Source organism: Phascolarctos cinereus, unplaced genomic scaffold (genome assembly GCF_003287225.1).
Source record: "Phascolarctos cinereus isolate Bilbo 61053 unplaced genomic scaffold, phaCin_HiC Scaffold_726;HRSCAF=1367, whole genome shotgun sequence".
NCBI lineage: Eukaryota > Metazoa > Chordata > Mammalia > Diprotodontia > Phascolarctidae > Phascolarctos > Phascolarctos cinereus.
Genome location: NW_027556098.1, coordinates 379976758 through 379999561, shown reverse-complemented (window position 1 = coordinate 379999561; position 22804 = coordinate 379976758). Strand labels below are relative to the sequence as shown.

General features: G+C 47.7%; 1 protein-coding gene across 1 annotated transcript; it reads left to right on the top strand.

The window, feature by feature from the left end:
• Positions 1-2021: 2021 nt before the first annotated feature.
• On the top strand, positions 2022-21744 carry PINK1 (PTEN induced kinase 1). The gene is given in 9 exon segments (XM_020973156.2): positions 2022-2285; positions 2287-2481; positions 9848-10135; positions 11100-11200; positions 13084-13266; positions 14304-14467; positions 16104-16231; positions 16714-16950; positions 21445-21744. Coding segments are annotated over 9 exon segments (1749 nt in total). The 5' UTR covers positions 2022-2090; the 3' UTR covers positions 21703-21744.
• Positions 21745-22804: the final 1060 nt, after the last annotated feature.

The window sequence follows — 22804 nt, the reverse complement described above, 5'->3', positions numbered from 1 at the left end:
TGACTAGTTAGACTGACTAACTAGTTGAATGTCCCGGTGTGTGGGACAGCAACTCTAAATCAATTAAACTCAGAGACTTCTCAAGGTGGAAGAAAAGTTACTTTTTATTACAACCCCACCAGAAGGGGCGTCCGCTCCCCCGTACACTTCCAGGAGGAGAGAGGCAGGCACAGAAAGCAAAAATGAGATTATATACCCTAACACAAACAAACCTCCACCCACCACTATCCCTTATTCCCCTTAGCTGGGAGGCAGGCTTATATTCTAGGCTCGAAAATTCAAAGACAAAGAACAATGAAAAGGGGTATAGCCAATCCAAACATACATGTCCTTATTTAGTAAACCTAATTCTGATGTGACAGTGGTGTGGTAATCAGGAGGGGGTTTAGGGCCAGATTCCTATAGGTCTAGGTAATTTCTAGGAAACCTTCCCCTCCCTAACCTCCTTCTCCTTATCCCAGAGACAAGAAAAGGCAGGAAGCTTTTCAAGGGCAAGCAGTTCAGGTTGGGGGCAGGGCTATTCTTTCTGCTAAGCATTTAAAAACAGGGTGGTGGGGGGGAGGGTTTTGAAAGCAACAATCAAGAAATATTAACAAGAACCATTGATCCCCTGAGGAGGCTTCACTTCTGAGAGATCATCTCTCACACTGGGGTCAGGAAAAGGCTGAAGAAAATTCCAAGACTGTGTTGAGGTTTACAGTTGGCAGAGCTGGTTCAAGTGTGAAAGAAGTTACTTAGACCTTCTCCGTAGACACTGGTGATGAGTTCAGGGTGGACCCCAAGAATGTCGGGGTGCTACCTGAAATGATGAGAAATAGACATGCGGGTCCTAGCGTCCTGAAAGAATTCACTCGGAGAGTCTCCAAGTTAAAGAAAGGCATTTATTGGGGTGAGGCACAGCCCCAAGGGGCTCTATTCCACCTGGGCGGCAGCGAGTAGGCCTCAGGCCCTGCTCCCCTAAGGGAGTAGAATGGCCCTTGCTTCCCATAAGAGGCAAAGGCGGTTAGCTAGGTCAAAGGTATGGTTTAAATACAATTTGATGGAATAGCGGGACAAGAGAATGGGAGGAGCAAGCGTAGCTCCAAAATGCCTGGGACATCAGGTAGTCCAAAAGTGGTAAGCAAAGACAACAGGAAAGGGGAGGGGAAGAGTTGTTCTGGAATTCAGGGTGCTTTGTGAAATCACACAGGAAGTCCATGGTGAGAGCTTCAATGCATAGTCTTCTTTGATCACTTCTCAGGCTAGTCGAATCCTGCATCTCATCTCCTATCTCTCCTCCTGCTTGCTCCATGCCTCACATTCCTTTCTACTTCATCAGACTGGATGGCTGTTAGCACAAAACAGGTCGGATTTAGGGGGAAACCCGGACAGGTCTTCAGCTTCATCTGCTCTGCCCCACAGGGAAGAACTGGGAGCAAAGGGTGGGACGTGCAGAGGTAGATTTAGGCTGGATGTCAAGAAAAATTTAGGAGCAGGGTAGACGGGGCAGTGGATAGAGCTGGGCCTGGAGTCAGAAAGACCTGACTTCAAATCGGGCCTCAGACACTTACTAGCTGTGTGACCCTGGGCAAGTCACTTCACCCTGTTTGCCTCAGTTTCCTTATCTGTAAAATGAGCTGGAGAAGGAAATGACAAACCACTCCAGTATCTCTGCTGAGAAAACCTCAAGTAGGGTCATGAAGAGTTGGAAAAGGACCTGAAATGACTGAAGGACAACAAAGAAAAACTTTCTAACATAACTGTCCCCAAAGTGGTCTAAGCTGACTAGATAAGAAATGAGCTCGCCACCACTGGATGTATTCAAGGCATGGGGAGCGTGCTGCTGAGCTCCTCCCCATGCTGGAGACTGAGCCAGAAGAACCTGGGAGGCTGACAGGTCTCAGGGGCCAGGTGCCGCGCATGCGCACGAACCCGCACTGCGCCCCACCCCCTCGTGGAGCAGATTCTGTAAACAATAGCCTCGTGGGCAGAACGCGCCCCCCCACCCCGCCTGTGCGCCTGCGCAGCAGCTGACGCGTGCGCAAACCAGCTCAGGCCTGCGGGCCCGTGGGTCAGTGCTCCTCGGTGTCGTGCGGGCCGCGGTCAAGGCCATGGCTCTGCGACAGGCGCTGGGCCGGGGCTTGCAGCTCGGCCGGGCGCTGCTGCTGCGCTTCTCGGCCAAGCCGGGCCCGCCGGGAGGCCTAGGGCGGGCGGAGCGGCCCGGGCCGGGCTGGGGCCTCAGGGCCCGAGGGGCGGCGGAGCCGGCTCCGGGGCCGGGGCCGGGGCTGGGGCTGGGCCTTCCCAGCCAGCCGTTACCGCTTTTTCCGGGAGTCGGTGGCCGGGCTGGCGGCCCGCCTGCAGCGTCAGCTGGTGCTGCGGGCCCGGGGCGCCGGGCCCCCCTGCGGCCGCGCAGTCTTCTTGGCCTTTGGCCTGGGGCTTGGGCTCCTGGAGGAGAAGCAGGCAGAGGGTCAGCGGGCGGCCTCGGCCTGCCGGGACATCCAGGTGAGGGCCGGGCCCCGGGCAGCTCGCCCCGCCGGGCCCCGGGACTTGTGTCCTCCCCTCGGACCGCCCCCCGCGGAGACCGCGTGCCCGAAGGCGGGGCAAGGTCAAACCGGAGCCCCAGGCGGGAGGGTCAGCTGGGGGGGGCGGGAGTGGGGAGAGACCTGGTAACCATGAGAGAGCCTAGAGCCTTCGCTGTCCGAGGTAAAGGTGCGCTAAGAGCAGGCGCTGTCTGGCCCGGCCCAGGAGAGACGTCTTAGTGTTCTCCTGTGTGATGTCAGCGTGGGAGCTGAGCTGGGAACGGCTTTAGACCCAAAGACCTAGACCCAAAGACCTTAGGATGTGGCGTGTCACCCCTGAAAGGAATCCTAGCCCGTGGAATGTCACAGTTATAAGGAACCTTGGAACACAGAATGTCATGTCTAAAATCACCTTAAGACATAGCAAGTGTCAAGTTGGGAGGGCCCTTAGAACAGGGGATGTCAGAGCTGGGAGGGAGCCTTAGAAGCCAGAATGTCAGAGCTGGGAGGACCCTTAGAACACAAAATGTTAAAACTAGGAGGGGCCTTAGAACACAGAGTGTTAGTACTTGAGGGACCTTGAAACCTAGAACATAGTCATAATTGGAAAGGACCTTAGGACATAGAAATGTCAGTGCTGGGACAGTCCTAGGACACATAGGACTAGGAGGAACCTTAGAACATAGAACGTTAGAACTAGAAGAGATCTTAGAACAAAGAACATCATAGCTGAGAGATTATGTGTTACAATGGAAAGAGTATTGAATTTGGAGTCTTTGGACTTCCTTTGAATTCCAGTATGCCATTTATTACCTATTTGACCTTGTGCAAGTAGTACAGTGGAAAAAGCATTGAGACTTGAATCAGGAAGATTTGAGTTCAAATCCAACCTCAGATACTTTACAAACTGTGTGACCCTAGGCAAGTCACTTAATTTGTCTTCCTCAATTTCCTCAAATGTAAAATGAAGATAATAATACATTACCACCTAGCAGCTAGGTGGTGCAGTAGATAGGGCCTGGAGTCAGGAAGATTCGTCTTCCAGAGTTCAAATCTAGTCTCAGACACTTATTAGCTGTGTGACCCTGGGCAAGTCATCTAACCTGGTTTGCCTCAGGTTCCTCATCTGTCAAATGAGCTGGAGAAGGAAATGGCAAACCAGTATCTCTGCCAAGAAAACCCCAGATGGGGTGACGGAGAGTCAGACAGGACTGAAAAGAGTGAACAGCAAGCTTAGCAGTGTGCCTGGCATAAATGCTGGTTCCCCTCAATCTCATCTTTAAATGGAGGGCGTTGGATGAGAAGGTCTTCCGTTTCCAGATCCTTTAAAGCAATATGATGTGGCACAAAGAGTTCTGGATTTGAATTCAGGTGACTTGGATTAAAACTTGTTGTTGCTTCACTTTATGGCTTGACAGTGTCCAGGTTTTAAGGTATCACAGATGCCATCTGTAGAGCCAGAAAGGACCTCATAGGCCATCTAGTACAACCCTCTCATTTATAAAAGATGGCGAAGCTAGGGCCGAGTTAAGTAAGTGACATGCTCAGTTGCAGTTTAAGCAGGAAGTGGCAGAGCCTAGGTTTGAAGCAGGCCCTCTGACTCCAAGCCTGTTGTGTTGGGGGTGGAGAGATGAAGACATTGGCACACAGAGTATCCCAGAGTTCCTTGAGGGCTGAGACTTTTTTTTTTGGTCTCTATCCTGATTTTTGTGACTTTAACTCACAGGATGTCAGAGATAGGAGAGGCTTTGGAAGCTCTATAACCCCTTAGCATTCGAGGTACAGCCAGCCTGAGATTTAAAGCAAAAAAACTTGTTTTAGCTATTTAGCTAGCACACATGATGTCAATAGGGTCCAACTAATTGGCTTTCCTTATTGGTGTGTAATTTGCTGATGCTGACTGTTGTGTTAGTGAGCTTAAAATGAAACAGTAATTGACACCAAATGTAATTAAATCTGTAATTAAACTCATGTTGTACACTCCCACTTAGGAACTTCTGACCCTGTGGCCCATGCCTACACCTGATCTGGCCCAACATCCTTATTTTACAGAGAAGACTGAAGCCCAGAACGTTTAAGGGATTTTCCCAGGGTCATAAAACAAGTTATTCAGCAGCCCCAGACCTGGAAGCCAGATCTCGTGATTCCTAGTTCCAAGTCTCTTTTGTTTTACAGATAGGAAAACTGAGACCCAAGGAAAGGGATGGGTTTGTCCAAGATCAAGTGATCAGTCCACATTTAAGGTCCTGTTTGGTGCCTTAGCACTTAGCCCTCAGAATACAAAAAGAGGCCAAAGGCAGTCCCTGCCCTCGAGTGAGGCATCTACAGGATAAATGAGAAATAGTTAAGAAGAGGGAAGGTACCAGAAACAAGAGGGGCTGGGAAAGGCTTCCTGTAGATGGTGGGATTTTAGCTGGGACTTGAAGGAAGCCAGGAGGCAGAGATGAGGGAGAACAGTCCAGGCATGGGGGACAGCCAGAGAGAATGCCCAGAGCTGAGAGCTGGATGGTCTCCTTTGTGGAACACCCAGAGGCCAGTATCACTGGATCCAAGTACGTATTGGGGTGTGAGGTGGGAGAAGACTGGTGAGGTAGGAGGGGGACGATTGAGAAGGCCATTGAGTGCCAGACTCTTTTGTATTTGTTCCTGGAGGCAGTAGGGAGCTGCTGGAGTTCATTGAGTAGAGATGTGACATATTCAGATCTGAACTTTAGGAAACTACTTTGAGGCTCAATGGAGGGTGGATTGGAGTGAGGAGAGACTTGAGACAGACAGGAACCCCCCCATCCCCATAGCAGGCTACTGCAGCAGCCTAGATGTGAAGCGATGAGGGTCTGCACCAGGGCGGGGTTGGAGGAGAGAAGGGGGTGTATTGGAGAGATGTCGTAAAGGTGAAATCGACAGACCATGACGACAACTTGGATGTGGGGGGGTGCGGGATGACATTGAGGTTGGAAGGATGGTGATGCCCTTTCCAGTAACAGGGAAGGTGGAAGGAGGCGGGAGTTTGGGGAGAGAGATAAGCAGTTCTGTTTTGGATGTGTGGAGTTTAAGGTGACTACTGGACATCCAGTTTGAGAAGTCTGAGCTTGTTAGGGACCAACCTATGTGAACTTCTGTCTTCTGACTCTTGACCCAGGGCTCCTCCCACTACTCAGGGCCACCTCCCAGCTGAGCTTGAGCCAACCTTTGGTGACCCCAAGTTCTATGCTTTGGCTCTTCCTGCCCTTCTGATGAGCAGAGGCCAAGGACAGGAAGCTTAGGGAGGTTCTCCACCAAGTGTGTCGGTGGAAGAGACGGAACCACTCCCGGCTCCCAGATCTTTCCATTCCATACTCCTGCTTCTTCATTCCTTCTCCCACATGTTTGTGTTGAGTAAGTGAGAAGCCGAGGGGGACGCTGGGGCTGCCAGCCTGCATGACTGGAAAGATGGTGGGGAGGGATGGAGGCCAAAAGGGTGGTTTCTCCTCGGTTCATTTTTAGAGTCTCTCAGCACATATTTATTGAGGCTTTCCTAGGCACAAGTCACTGTACTGGATACTGTGAGAGATACGAAGATCATGATAATATCTCCAGTTTACCTGTGGCTTCAATGCTTGCCCAGCATTGTCCCTTTGACAAATAGCCCCATTTCACAGATGAGGAAAACAAGGACTGGACATCAAATGACTTGTCTAGGGCCACTTAACTAGTAGATGACACTCCAACCCAACTCTTTTTTTTTTTTTAGGATAGGCAGTGGGGTTAAGTGACTTGCCCAGGGTCACACAGCTAGTAAGTGTTATGCGTCTGAGGCTGGATTTGAACTCAGGTCCTCCTGAATCCAAGGCCGGTTCTCTATCCACTGCACCACCTAGCTGCCCCCCAACCCAACTCTTATGACTTCATGGCCAAAAGTCATGGCCACTGACCTAGAGAACTTGCAGTTTGTTGGCAAAATGAGACATACATAAAGTAACAAATATCATACATAAGACAAAAATGGCACGGTGGAAAGAGTGGTGGACTTGGAGTGAGGAAGAGTTGAGTTCCAATTTTGCCTCAGCTATTTGGCTGTGAGCCCCTGGACAAGTCTCAGCTTTCTGTGGGGATAATAATAGTACCTGCCTCACAAGATTATTGTAAGGGCCAAATTAGATAACATATAAAGTCTTTGTAAACCGTAAAGCAGTAAATAATAATTAGCTGTTCTTTTTATTTAGTCCTGTAATGTTACGAAGCGCTCTCCTCGTAACAGCCCTGTGAGGTAGGTGATGCTGGTATTATTCACATTTTACAGATGAAGAAACTGGGGCTCGGAGCAGTTACGTGACTTACTGGTAAATGTCAGAGCTGGGATACAGACCCAGATCCCTGGCTTGTGCCATGCTGAGAAGATACAGAGTAAATGTGAAGCACCATGTGGTTGGTCTGGACAGAACCGTGGAGGAAGTAAGAAGTGAGGGGGGCGCTGAAGTCAGGGAAGTGGGTGCAGCAGAGTAGGGAGGTGAGCATCCCTGTCAGTAAGCATTTATTAAGCTCCTGCTGTGTGTCAGGAACTGAGCGAAGGGTGAGGAGTACAAAGAAGAGAAACAGCCCGTGCCTTCAAGGAGCTTACATTCTAGCGGGATTCAAATGAAATTTAGCTGGTTAGATAACCAAATAGATACAAAATGGACGTTTTAAGGTAGTTTGGGGAAAGAAGGCACTAGCAGTTGGGGGAAGCAGGAAAAGTCTCGTGTAGAAAGTGAGACAGGGATTCTAAGAGGCAGAGGTGAGGAGGGAGGGCATTCCAGGGTGAAGAACAGCCAGCGCAAAGGTGTGGCGATGGCAGATGGAATGCTTGTTAGGGCAGAACAGCAGGTGGGCCAGCAGGACCACGTTGCAGAGTGTATAGAGCGAAGTAATGTGGAAAAAGACTCAAGGAGCTTTTATATGCATATATATGGGATCCTGCAGGTAATTGGGAGCCATTGCAGTTTATTGAGAGAGAGAAGTGTGCAGATCTAGAAACTGGAGTGTCGGAGTCAAGAAACATTAAGGGTCTACCATGTACTCAACACTGTGAAGAAGGATCTGGGAGGAGCTCTCTCTCCAGTCAAACGTGGAGGGGGAGCAGGTAGTATTGAGGAGGTGAAAATTTCAGAGTTGATGTCATCTTGTGGGATGATGAATTTACAGAGATCGTGAAGTCCAGAAGAGCAGGCAATGATTTAGGAGAATCTCTTTGGCATAGTGGAGGATAGATTGGAGTGTGGAAGCTCAAGCAAGGGAAACCAAAGACACTTGAGAAGGCCTATCCCAGGGTGATGGCTATGTGAGGGGGAGGAAGGGTGGTGAAAGATGTGGAGGTGAAGTGACGTGATGTGGCAGCTGACGTCAGGGCGAGGCGAGTGAGAGGAAAGAGCAGCAGATGACCCTGAGGCTGCAAACCTGGGTGACCAGAAGGGTGCTGGTGCCCTTGATAGCACTGTCTAAGAAGAGGGGTGTTGAGGGTAGGGGAGATGATGAGTTCTCTTTTGGACGGTTTGAATTTGTGGTGCCTACAGGACAAGTAGCTCAAATGTCCGATAGGCAGCTTGTGGTGTGTGGGACTGGAGCTCAGGAGAGGGGGACTATTGTTGTCTGAGGTCGAATTTGAACTCAGGTCTTCCTGACTTCAGGCCTAGTGCTCTATCCACTGTGCCACTTAGCTGATATGTCGATCTGGGAATCATCAGCACAGAAAAGGTCACTGAACCCATGAGAAATGATAAGGTCACCCGGGGAAGAAGCAATGTGAATGTGAGGAGGAAGAGGAGACAGGATTGTGCAAGGCATGCTTGACAGATGTCATGTAGACCAGAGCAGCTGGAGCCAAGTGTCCATGGAGGGCAGAAGTGCTTTAAGGAAGCATTTCCTAACAGAGCTACCCGGAGGTGATGCAGATGTGTCAGAAGGAAGTGGTTTTCCCCCTCTGCGGGCTTTCACTTGGGGCCAGATTCTGCAGGGCCCTGAAGGCTGTACTCTGTATTTAATTGTGTTGGTCATAGAGGACCTTGGAAGGCTTTTCAGGAGAGGAGTGCCGTATTTCTGGCAGATTCATTTGACAGCCTTTCCAGGCTGAATTGGGAAAGGGTAGAGACTGGAGGCAAGGGGAAGCAGTGTGGCACAGGCGAAAGAGTCAGAGGACCTGGGTTCCAATCCCGCCCCGGATACGTGTCTGAGGGAACTTGGACAAGACGCTTACCATCCTTGGGCCTTGGTTTCCTCATCTGTGAAATGAGGGAGTTGGACCAGAAGGCTGTCGCGGTCTCTTCCAGGTCTAGGTTTCTGATTCTTTGAATTAGTTTCAAAGTCATTGCACTTACCTCTAATTGAAATTTAGCCTTTCCTTCAATGATGAGTTTTAAGGAACGTAACATGAAGAGTCCCAAAGGTTCACCAAACTGCCAGAGGTGGGCATGATACCCAAAGAGCTAGGAACTCCTGCAGTTGTCCCCAAAAAGGGTCATAATGGCTTGGACCAAGGGGGTAGGAGAAGGAATGGAAAGCAAGGACCGAAGAAAATACAAAAATCTTAGGTCTTAGGATTTAGAGATCCTCTGGATGAGGACTCGTTGGATATGGGGGAGAAGGGAGAGAAGGGAGCACCAGCTATTAGGAGCCACCCTGATTGGGAGGATTCCATTAACAAAGAAAGGAAAGCCAGCTTTAGGGTGGTCGACCCATCTTCAGGCTTTTCCTTTTTCCAGCAGCTCCTGGTTGTCCTGTAGGCACCACAAAGATTTCACTCCTTATTAAGACCTTCTGCTTCAAACTGAGAGGGAGAATCAGCCTCATTAGAAGATGGATGTTGGGACTTTGCTCTGTCTTCAGATTTCAGAAGACCTTGATTAAGGGCAGTAGTGACCTCAAGGCACTAACAAGTCATTAGCCTAACTGCCAGTTGTGGCACACTGCCCATCATCCTCACTACCGTGCCCAGTACCTGTCTAATACTTGTCGTCTAAGGTCTTTGTAAAAAGAGGTATCTCTCTAGTACAGAGAGCTCTGAGTTGGTGCCAAGAGACAGATGGCAGCACGTCAGTAATTGTGCCAGCTGCAGAGTCCCGAAATTCTGACCCCTAATCAATTATTCTTTCTGCTGTGCAGGGGAAAAAAAAATGAGTGTTTGTAGCAAAGTTGCTTTGAACAACAAAAGAAAGAGGCTGAACAGCTTATGGCCTGAGCTCAGGCCTAGCAGCAAAGGACAGTTGTTTCTGCTGGCTCCTAATCTGACCTTGCTTGAGGGACCTCTCTACCTCAGCACTGCTCTGTTCACAGGTCTGTGGACATATAAGCCTCAGCTAGCCCCTTGCTTCACCAGGGCCTTTTTTCTAACCTCACAGGAAATTTTTACCCAGAAAAATAAACTTCTTCCTGACCCCCTGGCAAGTAGGCGTTGGCAGGGCTTCCGGCTGGAGGAATACCTCATAGGACAGTCCATTGGCAAGGGGTGCAGTGCTGCAGTTTATGAAGCCACCATGCCCACCTGGCCCCAGAAGCCAGAAGGCCCCAGGGACAGGCTTCTTCTGGGACAGGATCCAGCCATTGCCCCTCGGGCAGAAAGCAAGCAGAGTGCTCAGCACATGGCCACAGCCTTTCCCCTGGCCATCAAGATGATGTGGAACATCTCAGTAAGTACATCACCCCCTCCGGCCCTGGCTCCTTTAGAGGAGGCTGCTCTTCTGTGAGAGTACCAGTCTTGCAGGACAAAACAAACTTCTTCAGTCGATAAATGGACATCAGAAAGGATGTTTGCGACGACCAGTCCTCCTCACCCTCCTTAACTGGTCAATCATAGTAAACAAGTTGATCCCAGGGCGTTGGCTAGTTGATTTGGGGGCTTCAAACCCGCAGAGTATATAACCTGGAGTACCCAGCCCTTTGTCAGGCTGCCTTCCTTCCCTGCGGTCTGCCAGCATTTCAGGGGCAAGATATGCCATCTCAGAAAAAGTCAAGTAGTCTGGCTTTTGTTAGAGAAATGGCCAGCCTGAGCACTTCTGTCGATTAGGTTTGGAGTCGGAAATGAGAAGTAACTTGTGAGTGACAGCTATTTCACTTAGAAAAACCAGAGAAATTGATCTGGAATCTCGTGGTTAATGTGATACTCTGAGGAGAGCGTGCGTTTCCTTATCCCAACTAACCAGGGCTCTACAGTAGGTGACGTGCGTGTCCCACCAAACAGGCTGATTGAAGCCCAGCTACCAGAGCCAAGTAAGGGGAGTTTGTTTGCCCCACCACCTTTGCTCACCCTGGGTGTTACAGGTGCTCGGATTGTTAGGAGTCCAAGGCTTGGGGTAGCTCCAGCAGTGCCTGACCTGCCCTTCCTCGGGAACCTCACTCTCTAGACATCCCTTATCCCATACCCTACCCACTGCCCCCACGAGAGGGAATGAAGACTTGCTTGGCCTGTCACTGAAAGGTGCTCAGGGCTAAGGAGACTGTGTCTGATTTCGAAATAGGAGATGGGGGCTGGTCTCGGCTTAGGCCATTGGAAATGCTTGCCATGATAGCTCCCTCTCCTAACACCCTGTCTCATCCCGTATATGATGCCTCTTGTGTTTGTATAATGCTCTGTTTGTTGGGGACTTGTCACAGGCAGGTTCCTCCAGTGAAGCCATCCTCAGCACCATGAGCCAGGAACTGGTTCCAGCCAGCCGCTTGGCCCTGTCTGGGGAGTATGGGGCCACCATTTCCAGGTAAGGGTCAGTAGCCCTTGGCAGAGATTGGGGGTAGGGTGGGGGATGAGGGAACAGTGGGTCATAGTGGAAGGACCACTCACCTGGAAGGCAGCAGAGGACAGACTTGGCAGAGGCAGCAAACTCATGCCCCTGGACCCTGAGGACAGAACCAGGGGCCATGAATAGAAGTTGCCAAGAGGTCACTTTAGGCCTAGTGATGAAGACAGCTGTCCAAGGTGGAAAAGACTGCCTCAAGAGGTAGTAGCCTGCCCTTCTCACCCACCTACCTCACCCCCTGGCTCTCGAGCCAAGGCAGGCGGTGGCCCTGGAGGAGAGGGGACCCTTAAGCATGCTGACCTAGACAGTCGCCGAGACCCCACCGATGCGGAGCTTGTAGGCAGCCCAGAGCCTCGCACCACCTTCATGTGGGAGGGCACTGGCCTGAAGATCCCTGAGGCCAAAGGTTCTGTGCCCTAAGGTTCCTTCCAGCTTTTCAGTGCTCTTCTGCTCGAATTAGTGGGCTAACTTTGCCTGGTAAAGAGGTAAGAGCCTGAGGGTCAAGCCATTCCAGTACTCCCAGTTTTTAGATTGTTGAAGCCTATCCCAGGATTCCTCTCTGGAAGGTTGGCAGCTGCTGACAAAATGCAAGTGGGGGGCGCCCTCTAGTGGCATCCACAAACAGGGTGCCCATATAGCTACAGCTGGTCAGCGCCGATCTCCCATCCTTGCAGGAGCCCTGGGATTGGCACAAGAGGAGACACTAAGGTAAATATGGTGAGACTCCTCCGGAGTAGCAGGGGAATGAGGTGTGCACAGGTGTGTGACAGCTACAAGTCTTAAGAGCAACGGAGTGCAGCGGGCATTGTTGCAACCTGGGGTCTCGGCAGGGGTGTCAGCAAGGAGGCGGCATCATCAAAGATACAGGGGCCAGAACGTTCACGTAGTGACATATTGACTGGGATGTCACACGGAAGGGGAGTAGTGGGACACAAAGGGAGGCAACAGAGAATGTGGCCGCATCCAGGCCTGAAGGCCCAGCCAGGCCAGGCCCACAGACACTGATTAAGTGTACACTCTGGGCTAGGCCCTGAGAATACAAAGTCAAGACAGCCCTGCCTTTAAGGAGCTTACATTCCGGGTTTGAATCCAGGTGCGTGTGACATAGAATCAGATCTGGAGCCAGAAAGGACCTCACAGGGCATCTGGTCCAACCTCCTCATTTTATAAATGAGGAGACCGAGGCCTAGAGAGGATGAGGTTGGAGTCTCTACGTGTCAGCGTCAGCAGGGTTCAGACTTCTCCTTTCACTCCAAAGAGAGTGCTCTTTCTGTTGTACCAAGCAAGTCACTCGTATCTTTGGCCCTTAGTTTCCTGGTCTGTAAATGAGAAAACTGGACCAGATGGTCTCCAAGGTCCCTTCGCGCTCTGAAGCTCCCATCCTCTTAAAGTGTAAAATGAGCTCAGGGGCTCTGCCAAGAAGTTTGGCCTTTATTCTGTAGGCAGTGGGGAACCACTGAAGAATTTTGAGCAGGTAAGTCATGTAAGTAGTGCCAGAGGGCTAAGATATGAGTAATAATGGGAATATGAACTGAGGCTGCTAACAGACTTAAGATAGGTCTGTCTGGCCCTTACATGTCATAGATACTTAATCAGTGTTGATCAGATGAATGAGTAAGTAATCAGCATTTTCTCAAAGACTGTAATGTAAGCCGCTTGTAAGGTAAAAGTAAATGGTCTTCCAGCCCAGTACATGTGATCTTAGACCTGGACCCATGCTTTGGAAGAAGGGTCTTATGTAAATAGCTGGTATCTGCCATATTAGCATTCCTTATAAAGTTGGAGCAATAGAATTCTTTGCGTGTTCAAGGCCTGGCCTGATGTGTGCTCTCACTTTGAAACAGAAAACACGAGAGAGGTTCCAAGCAGCTGGCCCCACACCCCAACATCATCCGGGTACTCCGGGCCTTCACCTCATCTGTGCCCCTCCTGCCTGGGGCCCTGGTGGACTACCCTGATGTCCTGCCTCCAAAGCTCTGCCCCTCAGGCCTGGGTCATGGACGAACGCTGTTCCTTGTTATGAAGAAGTAAGTGCCAGTGAGATCTGTGGGAGCCTGGGCCTTGCCTGGGCAGGCGCCTCATTTTTGGAGTGTGAGAGCTGGCCATGTACAACTGCATGGTTACTGCACAGCAGCAGATATCGGGGGTTGTCTGGGAGAAAGAGCCTCCAAGTGGGATGTGTCAAAGCTTAACTAAGGAGAGCCTCCCTTTGGGAACAGGGTGTAGTATAGAGAATACTGATGTGGAGACTGGCCTTGCATCTCCTCTTTGGTACGTAGAGAGTAATTACTAGGGGGCAGCTAGGTGGCACAGTGGATAGAGCACCAGCCCTGAAGTCAGGAGGATCTGAGTTCAAATCCGGTCTCAGACCAAACACTTGACACTTACTAGCTGTGTGACCCTGGGCAAGTCACTTAACCCCAAATGCCTAAAAAAAAAGAGTAATGACTAACACATTTGTAAAGTGGGGGCAATAGTCAGTGCACCAGCTGCCCCATGAGGTGTTCTTAAGAAAGCATTTTGTAAACCTTTAAGTGTTATAAAAATGAGAGTTATGTCATTTAAGTCAACCTGATTCAACAAACATTAGGCACCTGCAGTGTGCAGGACACTGTGCTGGGTGCTTGGAAAACAAAAAGTAGTCTTTGCCCTTGGCAAGCGTACATTGCACTGGGAGAATTGGGGGAATACACTGTGTGCCCTGCTGACTAAATGCAGAGTCCAAATGGAGAAAAAGAAAGTCATTTCAAGAGGGTTTGGTTGGGCAGGATGGCTGCTGAGGCCCCTTTCAGACCTCAGGATTCTGAGATGCTGGATTCAGATGCTCCCTAATTAAGACATGTGTGTTACGCCCTTCCCTGGGCCCAAGCCCTGCTGGCTGTCCTACTGAGGTGGTGATTGGGCTGGTGCCACAATGTGACATCAGACAAGTGGGGGAGAGTGTAGAATGCAGAGTGGAAATGAGAAGACAGGCAGGTCCCAGACAGAGGCAAAGGGAAGTCCTTTTTGGTACTGGAGACGGGAGATCAGCCACTCAAGTGAACCTGTCTCCCTCTGTGCCCAGCTACCCCTGGACCCTGCGCCAGTACCTGCAGCTGCACCCTCCAAGCCCCCGCCTTGCCACCATGATGACCCTGCAGCTGTTAGAAGGGGTGGATCACCTGGTTCAGCAGGGCATCGCACACAGGGACTTAAAGTCAGACAACATCCTGGTGGAGTTTGACTCAGGTAGGTGGCCAGCCATTGTATTCACTGAGAAGAGCCTCTCCCAGAAAAGTCAGCCCAGGCTCTTCTGCCTGTTCTCTCTGGTCCCTTCCAGGGTGTGAGGCAGAGGTGGAATCCACCTCCTTCTGCAGAATGTGTCACCTCTCACTGGGGGAGGGTGGATGGAACCCCCAGAACACTTTGGATCACCAGCTTCCTTCCTGTTGTCTTTGACTGGGCCCCAGTTAGGTCTGGAACATGGGCAGCCATGCAGTTTGTTAGAGCCCTGGATTTCTGGATTCTGCTTTTGTTCCCTGTGAGGCCTTGGAGAAGTCAGTTCTCTCCGAGCCTCAGTTTCCTCATCTCTGTGATGAGGAAATGTGTCAGTTGCATAAATCAAGGTCAGAGAGTCACAGGATTTAAAGCTGGAAGGGATCTTAGAGACTACCTAGTCTAACGATCTCATTTTACAGATGAGGAAATCGAGGCGCAGAGGGGCTGGGTGACTTGCCTGGGGCCATACAGCTAGTCTGAAGTGTTAGAAGTGGGATCTGAAGCCAGGTCTTCCTTATTTCCAGTGTAGTGCTCCACCTATCACTTTGCTTCTGTCTCACATAGTAAGATGGCGTTTTGGAGCCTTCCAACTCTAAATCCATAAATACTTATATGGCCTTTTTTTTTTTAATGCAATTGATAAATAGTAAATGGCCACTGTTTTTGTCTGTCTCTTAATTTTGGATATTTGTAGATTGGGTTTTCTTAAAAATCAATGCATATCCTTTACCACACTTGGTCCTCCAGTCTTCTGGTATGCCAGTAAATTATTATTAACAACCAGTGATTTGGGGAGATCCAGATGTCCCCCTTTTTTCTAAAGTCCTGATTTCAAAAGCTCAGTTTCTTGAAGGACATTACTGATAATGAGTTTGGACTAACTTTCTCAGCAATTTTGATCAGACCCTACCCAGATGGGGAAGCCATTGTGCTCCACTCAGGTTTGGGTGGGGGATAAACTTTTTGACTAGGTTGCCCAAGGCTGGGGGTGGTCTCTCTTTGACATGATGTCACTCTCAGCCCCTCATTGTAATATTCATCCTCTCATTAATTGTTAACCAATCGGAGTTGATTGCTACCCTCAGAATACCCATTTACCAATGGACATAAAAGCTGTAAGCTCACTGTCATAATGGTCTTTGGTCTAAGAGAGAGATGGCCAAATGACCATCCTTAAATGCTGGCATTATTAATAAAATGATTAAATTATCCTGAAATTACATCTCTCAGACTTTTTAAGCACCACATCAGCCGTTTTCCCAAACAGACCCTGTCCGCACTGCCCAGATTCCTGTTCCCTCTCACCCGTCTTCTGCTGCTATGGGAAGAGTGAGAGGCACAGCAGGTTTTGGAAAATGCCCTGGACTAGAAGCTGGCAACGTGGGTTCTGGTCTGGTCCTAACTTGCCCTGTGACATGGAAGGAGCCTCGTCCCCTCACTGGGCCTCAGCTTTTTCATCTGTAAAATGAGAGGGGTTGGACCAGGTGACCCCCTCAGCCAGTCAGGGACCTGTGGCTTTAGACCTGAAGTCAGTGGGGATCGGAGAAGGGAGGGAGGGGGTCCTCTCCACTGACTGTTCATTGGCCCCTACCTGTTGCCTTACCAGCTGGCTGCCCCTGGCTGGTAATAACAGATTTCGGTTGCTGTCTGGCTGATGAGAGCATTGGCCTACAATTGCCTTTCACCAGCTGGTACGTGGACCGGGGAGGAAATAGCTGCTTGATGGCTCCTGAGGTAACTCTTGCTGTGTGTTTGTCATTAGGCAGGAACCCCTCCCTGGATCCGATGGTTGGGTTTCTTCCCCCATCACACAGTGGATCCAAGACCTGACACTCCATCGTCCTCTAGGACCCCTTGATCTTTGCATGTGTGTGGTGGATAAAAAGAGCACTGCATTTGGAGAAGGAGCTAGGTTCAAATCCAGGCTCAGACACAAGTGCTATATGAATATGGATTATGTTTTCTGGCCCATACACCCAACAAAGACCTTTTCTATCCCTTATTATGAGACATTTAACCTTTTGTAAGTTCTGTCTGAGCTTAAAAAGGACGTACAGGATTCTCTAAGGAGCAAGTCTAGTCATGCCAGGGCCAGCAGATGCCCATTCAGTGTGATTTTGATTATGTCAGTGGACCACACGACCCACACAGTCTTTATCGAAACACCAGCAGCACAAGGTGGTAGGTGTTCCACCTCTTTCTTGTTGCCCATGCAGGTGTCAACAGCCTGTCCTGGTCCTGGAGTGGTGATTGACTACAGCAAAGCTGATGCCTGGGCAGTGGGAGCAATTGCCTATGAGATCTTTGGACTCCCCAATCCCTTCTATGGACATGGCAGGACCCAGCTGGAAAGCCGCAGTTACCGTGAGTCTCAGCTTCCTTCACTGCCAGAGAACATGCCCGTGGACGCGAGGCAGCTGGTAAAGGCGCTGCTCCAGCGAGATGCCAGCAAGGTGAGGACTGACGCCAACTCCACTGGTGTCACCTTTAGTTTGTTACCTGGGACACTGGTCTTAAGGCCTGAAAACTCAGTTCATCTGCAGGGCCTGCCAGGTTGTGAGGAGCATTAACTAAGAAACTGGTAGGTACCACAGTGAGAGAGTTAGCTGAAGGCTAATCCTCACAAGCTTAAAATGTCTTTAGTTTTTCCGTCAAGCAGGAGGTCACCGAGGCAGATGATTGGTCAGAATTCTAGGAATTTTGGTTCACTTTCCTCTCTCTGGGGGAATATATAAGTTGTTAGAAGGCATTTAGAAGAGAGGGCAGAGACAAGATGGTAGAGTAGAGGCAGCAGTCCAGCCAGACTCTCTCAATATTCCCCTCCAACTTTATAATAATTCCTCAAATCAAATTCAGGAGCAGGAGAGCCAAGAAAAGGGCAGGATGAGATATCTCTCCAGTAGTCCGCAGGAGTGCACACAGTGGCAGTACCAGCATTGGGTCTTGGAGGTGGGCTGTGGCATGGCAGCATCAGCTTTGGGAGCCTACCACCCAGAGATGGTCAGGGGATGATTAGACAGCTAGAAAGATGTCCAGAAAGAGAGTAGAGGGTACCCTGAGCTGACACTGGATGCTGGACCACATGCTATTTGGCAACTCTATCATCTATACCCAGTTCCGGGTCTCAGTTAGTTCCATGGCAGCAAGAGCACCAGCATTTGCAGCTGCAGGGAAGCTGGGGCCCTTCCTGACTAAAGGCCAGAACACAGACCATGACAGCAGTAGCCCACACCTCTCCCTAGATCGTACCTCCTTGGAAGCACTGAAAATTTGCAGACTCCCCAGAACTAACTGAAAACAGCAGCAGGAAAAAGCCTGAAGCTTGGAACAGTGCCTCCCTTCCTCCCCCCAAGGTGGGCAGAGCCCAACTTTAACATAAAATTCAAAGTCAAGAAATAGACTAGAAAAATGAGAAAACAACAACAAAAAGAACACGACCATAGAAAGTTACCATGGTGACAGGGAAGGTCAAAACACAAACTCATTTTTTGTGTGTGTTTTCTTTCACAACATGACTATTACGGATATGTTTTGCAAGACTACACATGTATAACCTATATCAAATTTCTTGCCTTCTCAATGAGGGGGGGTGGGGAGGGAGGAAGGGAGAGAATTTGGAACTCAAAAGTTTTAAAAACAAATATTAAAAATTGTTTTTACATTTAACTGTGGAAAAATAGAATACTAAATTAAAAGAAGAAAATTTTTTTAAATTAAAAAAAATAAAGTATGAGCTCCTCAAGAGCAAAAATGATATAAAGTATTGGCTTTAAAAAAAACTCAGAAGATGACAAAGTCAAAAGCAGTTATATCTAAAGCCTCAAAGAAAAATGTGAATTGGTTTCAGCCCCCCCCAAAAAAATTCCTACAACAGCTCAAAAAGGATTTTTAAAATCTAATAAGAGAGATAAAGGAAAAATTGGGAAAAGAAATTAGAGGGATACAGGAAAATAATGAAAAGAGTCAACAACTTGGTAAAAGAGGCACAAAAAAAGTACTAAAGAAAATAACACCTTAAAAAACAGAATAGGCCAAATGGTAAAAGAGGCCCAAAAAATTCACTGAAGAAAAGAACTTAAAAAGCAGACCTGGCCAAATGGAAATGGAGGTACAAAAGCTCACTGAAGAAAATAATCCTTAAAAATTAGAATTGGGTAAGTGGAAACTAATAACTCTATGAGACACTAAGAAACAATAAGACAAAGTCAGAAGTATGAAAAAAATAGAAGAAAACGTGAACTGTCTTATTGGAATAACAAATGACCTGGAAAATAGACCAAACAGGGATAATTTAAGAATCACTGGACTACCTGAAAGTCATGATCAAAAAAAGAGCCTAGACATCATATTTCAAGAAATTATCAAGGAAAACTGCCCTGATATCTTAGAACCAGAAGGTAAAATAGGAAATCGAAAGAATCTACCAGTCACCTCCTGAAAGAGATCCCAAAATGAAAACTCCCGGGAATATTATAGTCAAATTCCAGAACTCCTAGATCAAAGAGAAAATATTATAAGCAGCCAGAAAGAAACAGCTCAGATATTATGGAGCCACAGTAAGGATCATACAAGGTTTAGCAGCTTCCAAGTTAAAAGGATAGAGAGCTTGGAATATGATACTCTGAAAGACAGAGGAGCTAGAATTACAACCAAGAACAATCCACCTAGCGAGACTGAGTGTAAGTTTTCAGGGGAAAGAAATGGCTATTTAATGAAGTAGAGGACTTTCCAGCATTCCTAATGAAAAGACCAGAGCTGAATAGAAAACTTGACTTTCAAACACAAGACTCAAGAGAAGCATAAAAAGGCAAATATGAAAATCATAAAGGACTCAATAAGGTTAAATTATTTATATTCCCACCTAGGAATTCCTACATGGGAAAATGACGCTTGTAACCCTAAAAACGTTATCATTATTAGGGCAGCTAGAAGGAGTCTACACAGTCTGAGGGCACAAGTGGGAGCTGATTGGGTTGCAGTGATCTGGGGGAAGGAGGGGAACAAAGGGGTAAGAAAGAGGGATGAACCAGGATAAGGGGGAAGGGAGAGGCAGGATGGGGAAAACTACCTCACAGTAAGAGGCATGCAAGGGAAAGCTTTTACAGCAGAGAGGGCAATTGGTGGGGGTTGGGGGTGGCTCACAACACTTGAACCTCAGTCTTATCAGAACTGGGTCAGAGAGAACCAGTTACATCCAGACTCAGTGGGTATATCTGTCTTAACCCAGTGATAAGAGGAAGGGGGAAGAGTGGTAAAAGAGAGGGTGGATCAAGGGAAGCAGTGGTCAGGAGCAAAACAGACTTGAGGAGGAACAGGGTAAAAAGAGAGAGAAGACAAACACTAAATGGGATGTAATCATACCTGTGAATGGAATGAATTCACCCGTAAAACAGGAGCAGATAGCAGGATGAATTAGAAACCAGAATCCAACAATATGTTGTTTACAAAAGAGATACTTGAAACAGAAACACACACACAAGGGGCTGGAATAAGCCATTATACCTCCTCCAAAATAAAGGTAGGGGCATCAATCATATTATCTCAGACAAAGCCAAAGCAAAAATAGATCTGATTAGAAAAGATAATCAGGGAAACTACATTTTGCTAAAAGGCACCATAGACAATGAAGTAATAACAAAATTTTTACAGCAAGTTTCTTTGATAAATGCTTCATTTCTCAAATATGTAGGGAACTGAGTCAAATTTATAAAAATGAGAATCGTTCCTCAGTTGATAATGGTCATAGGATATAAACAGGCAGTTTTCAGAATAAAAGGTATCAATAGTCATATGAAAAAATTATGTAAATCACTAATAGGGAAATGCAAATTAAAACAACTCTGAGGAACCACTTCACATCCATCAAATTGAGGAACATGATAGAAAAGGATAATGAGAACTGCTGGAGAATATGGAAAAATAGACACTAATGTACTATTGGTGGAGTTGTGAACTAGTTCAGCCATTCTAGAGAAAACTATCTGGAACTGTATCCAAAGGGCAACCAGACTGTGCGTCCCCCTTGACCCAACAGTACCACAGCTAGGTTTGTATCAAAAGAGAGATCAAAGAAAAAGGAAAAAGACCTATTTGCACAAAAAATACTTACAGCAGTGCTTTTTGTGGTGGCAGAGAATTGGAAATTGAAGGACGCCCATTAATCAGGGAATGGCTGAGCAAGTTCTGGTATATGGTTGTGATGGACTAGTATTGTGCTATAAGAAATGAGGGGGATGGTTTCAGAAAAACCTGGACTTATGTGAACTGACGTAGAGTGAAGTGAGCAGGACCACATCCTTGTGCACGGTAACTGCCATATTGTAATGATGACCAACTGTGAAAGACTCAGCTTCTCTGATCAATACAGTGAGCCAAGACAACTCCAAAAGATGCATGATAAATGCTATCTGCCTCCAGAGAATTGATGAACTCTTGAGTGCAAATCAAAGTATTTTTTCACTTTTTTTGGAACATGGCTAATATGGACACGTTTTACATGATTGCATATGTATAATTGATATACTGCTTGCCTTCTCAATGAGTGAGGGAGGAGCTGTAGGGAGGGAATCTGGAACTCAAAGAAAAATTTTAATACTAAAATTTCCTACTATTTAATATTAAAATAAAGAAAAAAATAGAAGTCATTCAGAAGAGAAAGCTGAATTTTTAGTGTGCATCGAGAGTAGAGCAGAGCAGAGATTTGAGCAGGTATAGACTGGCCAAGAGGCTTCCTAGGAGGAAAGGGAGACATTCTGAATTTGTGCTAAAGGCAAAAGAACTAATTATCAGTCAACTAATACAACAGGGAAAATGTATACGAGAACTTTTAGCTTCTGAAATGTTTCCTCTTCTTTACGAGAAACAACAGCCAATCCACCTACCTCTTAAGGTAAGGTGGGTTGTGGGCTAATTGTACTGTGGCTCATTCCACCTTTCTTCTCTTTCAGAGACCATCTGCCCGAGTAGCAGCAAATGTGCTTCACTTGAGCCTCTGGGGTGAAAGCATTTTAGCCATGAAGAGTCTGAAATCAGACAAGATGATTGGCTGGCTCCTTCACCAATCAGCTGCCACTCTGCTGACTGATCGGTTGATAGAGGGGAACAGCGTAGAAACCAAAATGAAGATGTGCTTCTTGGCTAACCTGGAGTACGAAGCCCTCTGTCAGGCTGCATTCCTTCTCTGTTCCTGGAGGGCAGCCCCTTGATGCTCCCATGTCACCCAAGTTTACTAAAAGCACTTAGCAGCATTCTTTGTGTCTTGACAGTATCTCAAGGGAACCCAGTGGCTTTGCAGGTGCAGGTGGTTTGTGTGTGGATAGGGCAGGAAAATAACAGATGGAGTCGGGGGGAACGATGTGTGGACTCCCAGTCTTTGAGCCCTGAGCCAGAGCAGGGGAGACACAAAAGCCTTGGAATGGGTAGCTGTTGGAAGGATTGTGAAAGGAGTCCCTTCATGATCAGATTGTAGCTATTAACTCTAGTTATGCAGCAATGGGCAGGTCATTTAACTTGCCAGTTTCAGCTCCTGGTCTATAAAATGAGAAGGATCAGACTAAGAGGTCATGGAAAAAAATTGATTCCTTGTTTGCCCAGTTATTTAGTAGAAGCAGGCAAACTAAAGAATCCAATCCTGATTTCCAAAAAATGAAATTCTTTTATTTCACAAGAAACTTAAGACAAAAACACTCTTTTTGCACCAGGGGGAAAGGGAAGAGGCAGAGGCTGGCCAAGTCAAAGTGATGGAGAAGGTCCAAGTTAGAACTCTCTGGTTGTAAAATTAGAGTATCTTGTGCTGAGAAGTGGGGGTTCTGCTACCTAATTGGTAAGCATGCAGCATGGTCCTGGTGCATTTCTGGGAGGAAAAACCAAAAACCTGGCTCTTGTAGCAGCTTTCTGTGAAGCCTTCTATTTAACATATCCAGCATCTCAAGAAACAGAAGTAAGTGTGCTGTGGAGCATCCTTCTGACTAAGGTCTCTTGCAGGAGCTACTTTCAAGAATTAAATGCATGTTTACAAAGGTACAGTATGCCTTGAAATGAATAATAGGGACTTTGTGTGGTTTTATGTTTGGGGACAAAAATAATACCTCTTCACAAACATCTCATATAGTTTAAAAAAAAAAAAAAGCTCAGGCCCAGTTACCCTAAACTTTCGGCTATAAGGAAACCTGGGTCCAAGGCTTGGTTGTGACAACTGCAAGCTTCACAGACCTCTGAATCTCATCTATAAAATGGGGGCAAGAACAGTTCTAATATCCAGAGGCGAGAGCCAATTTTTAGATAGAGACAGATATATGTATATGTTTA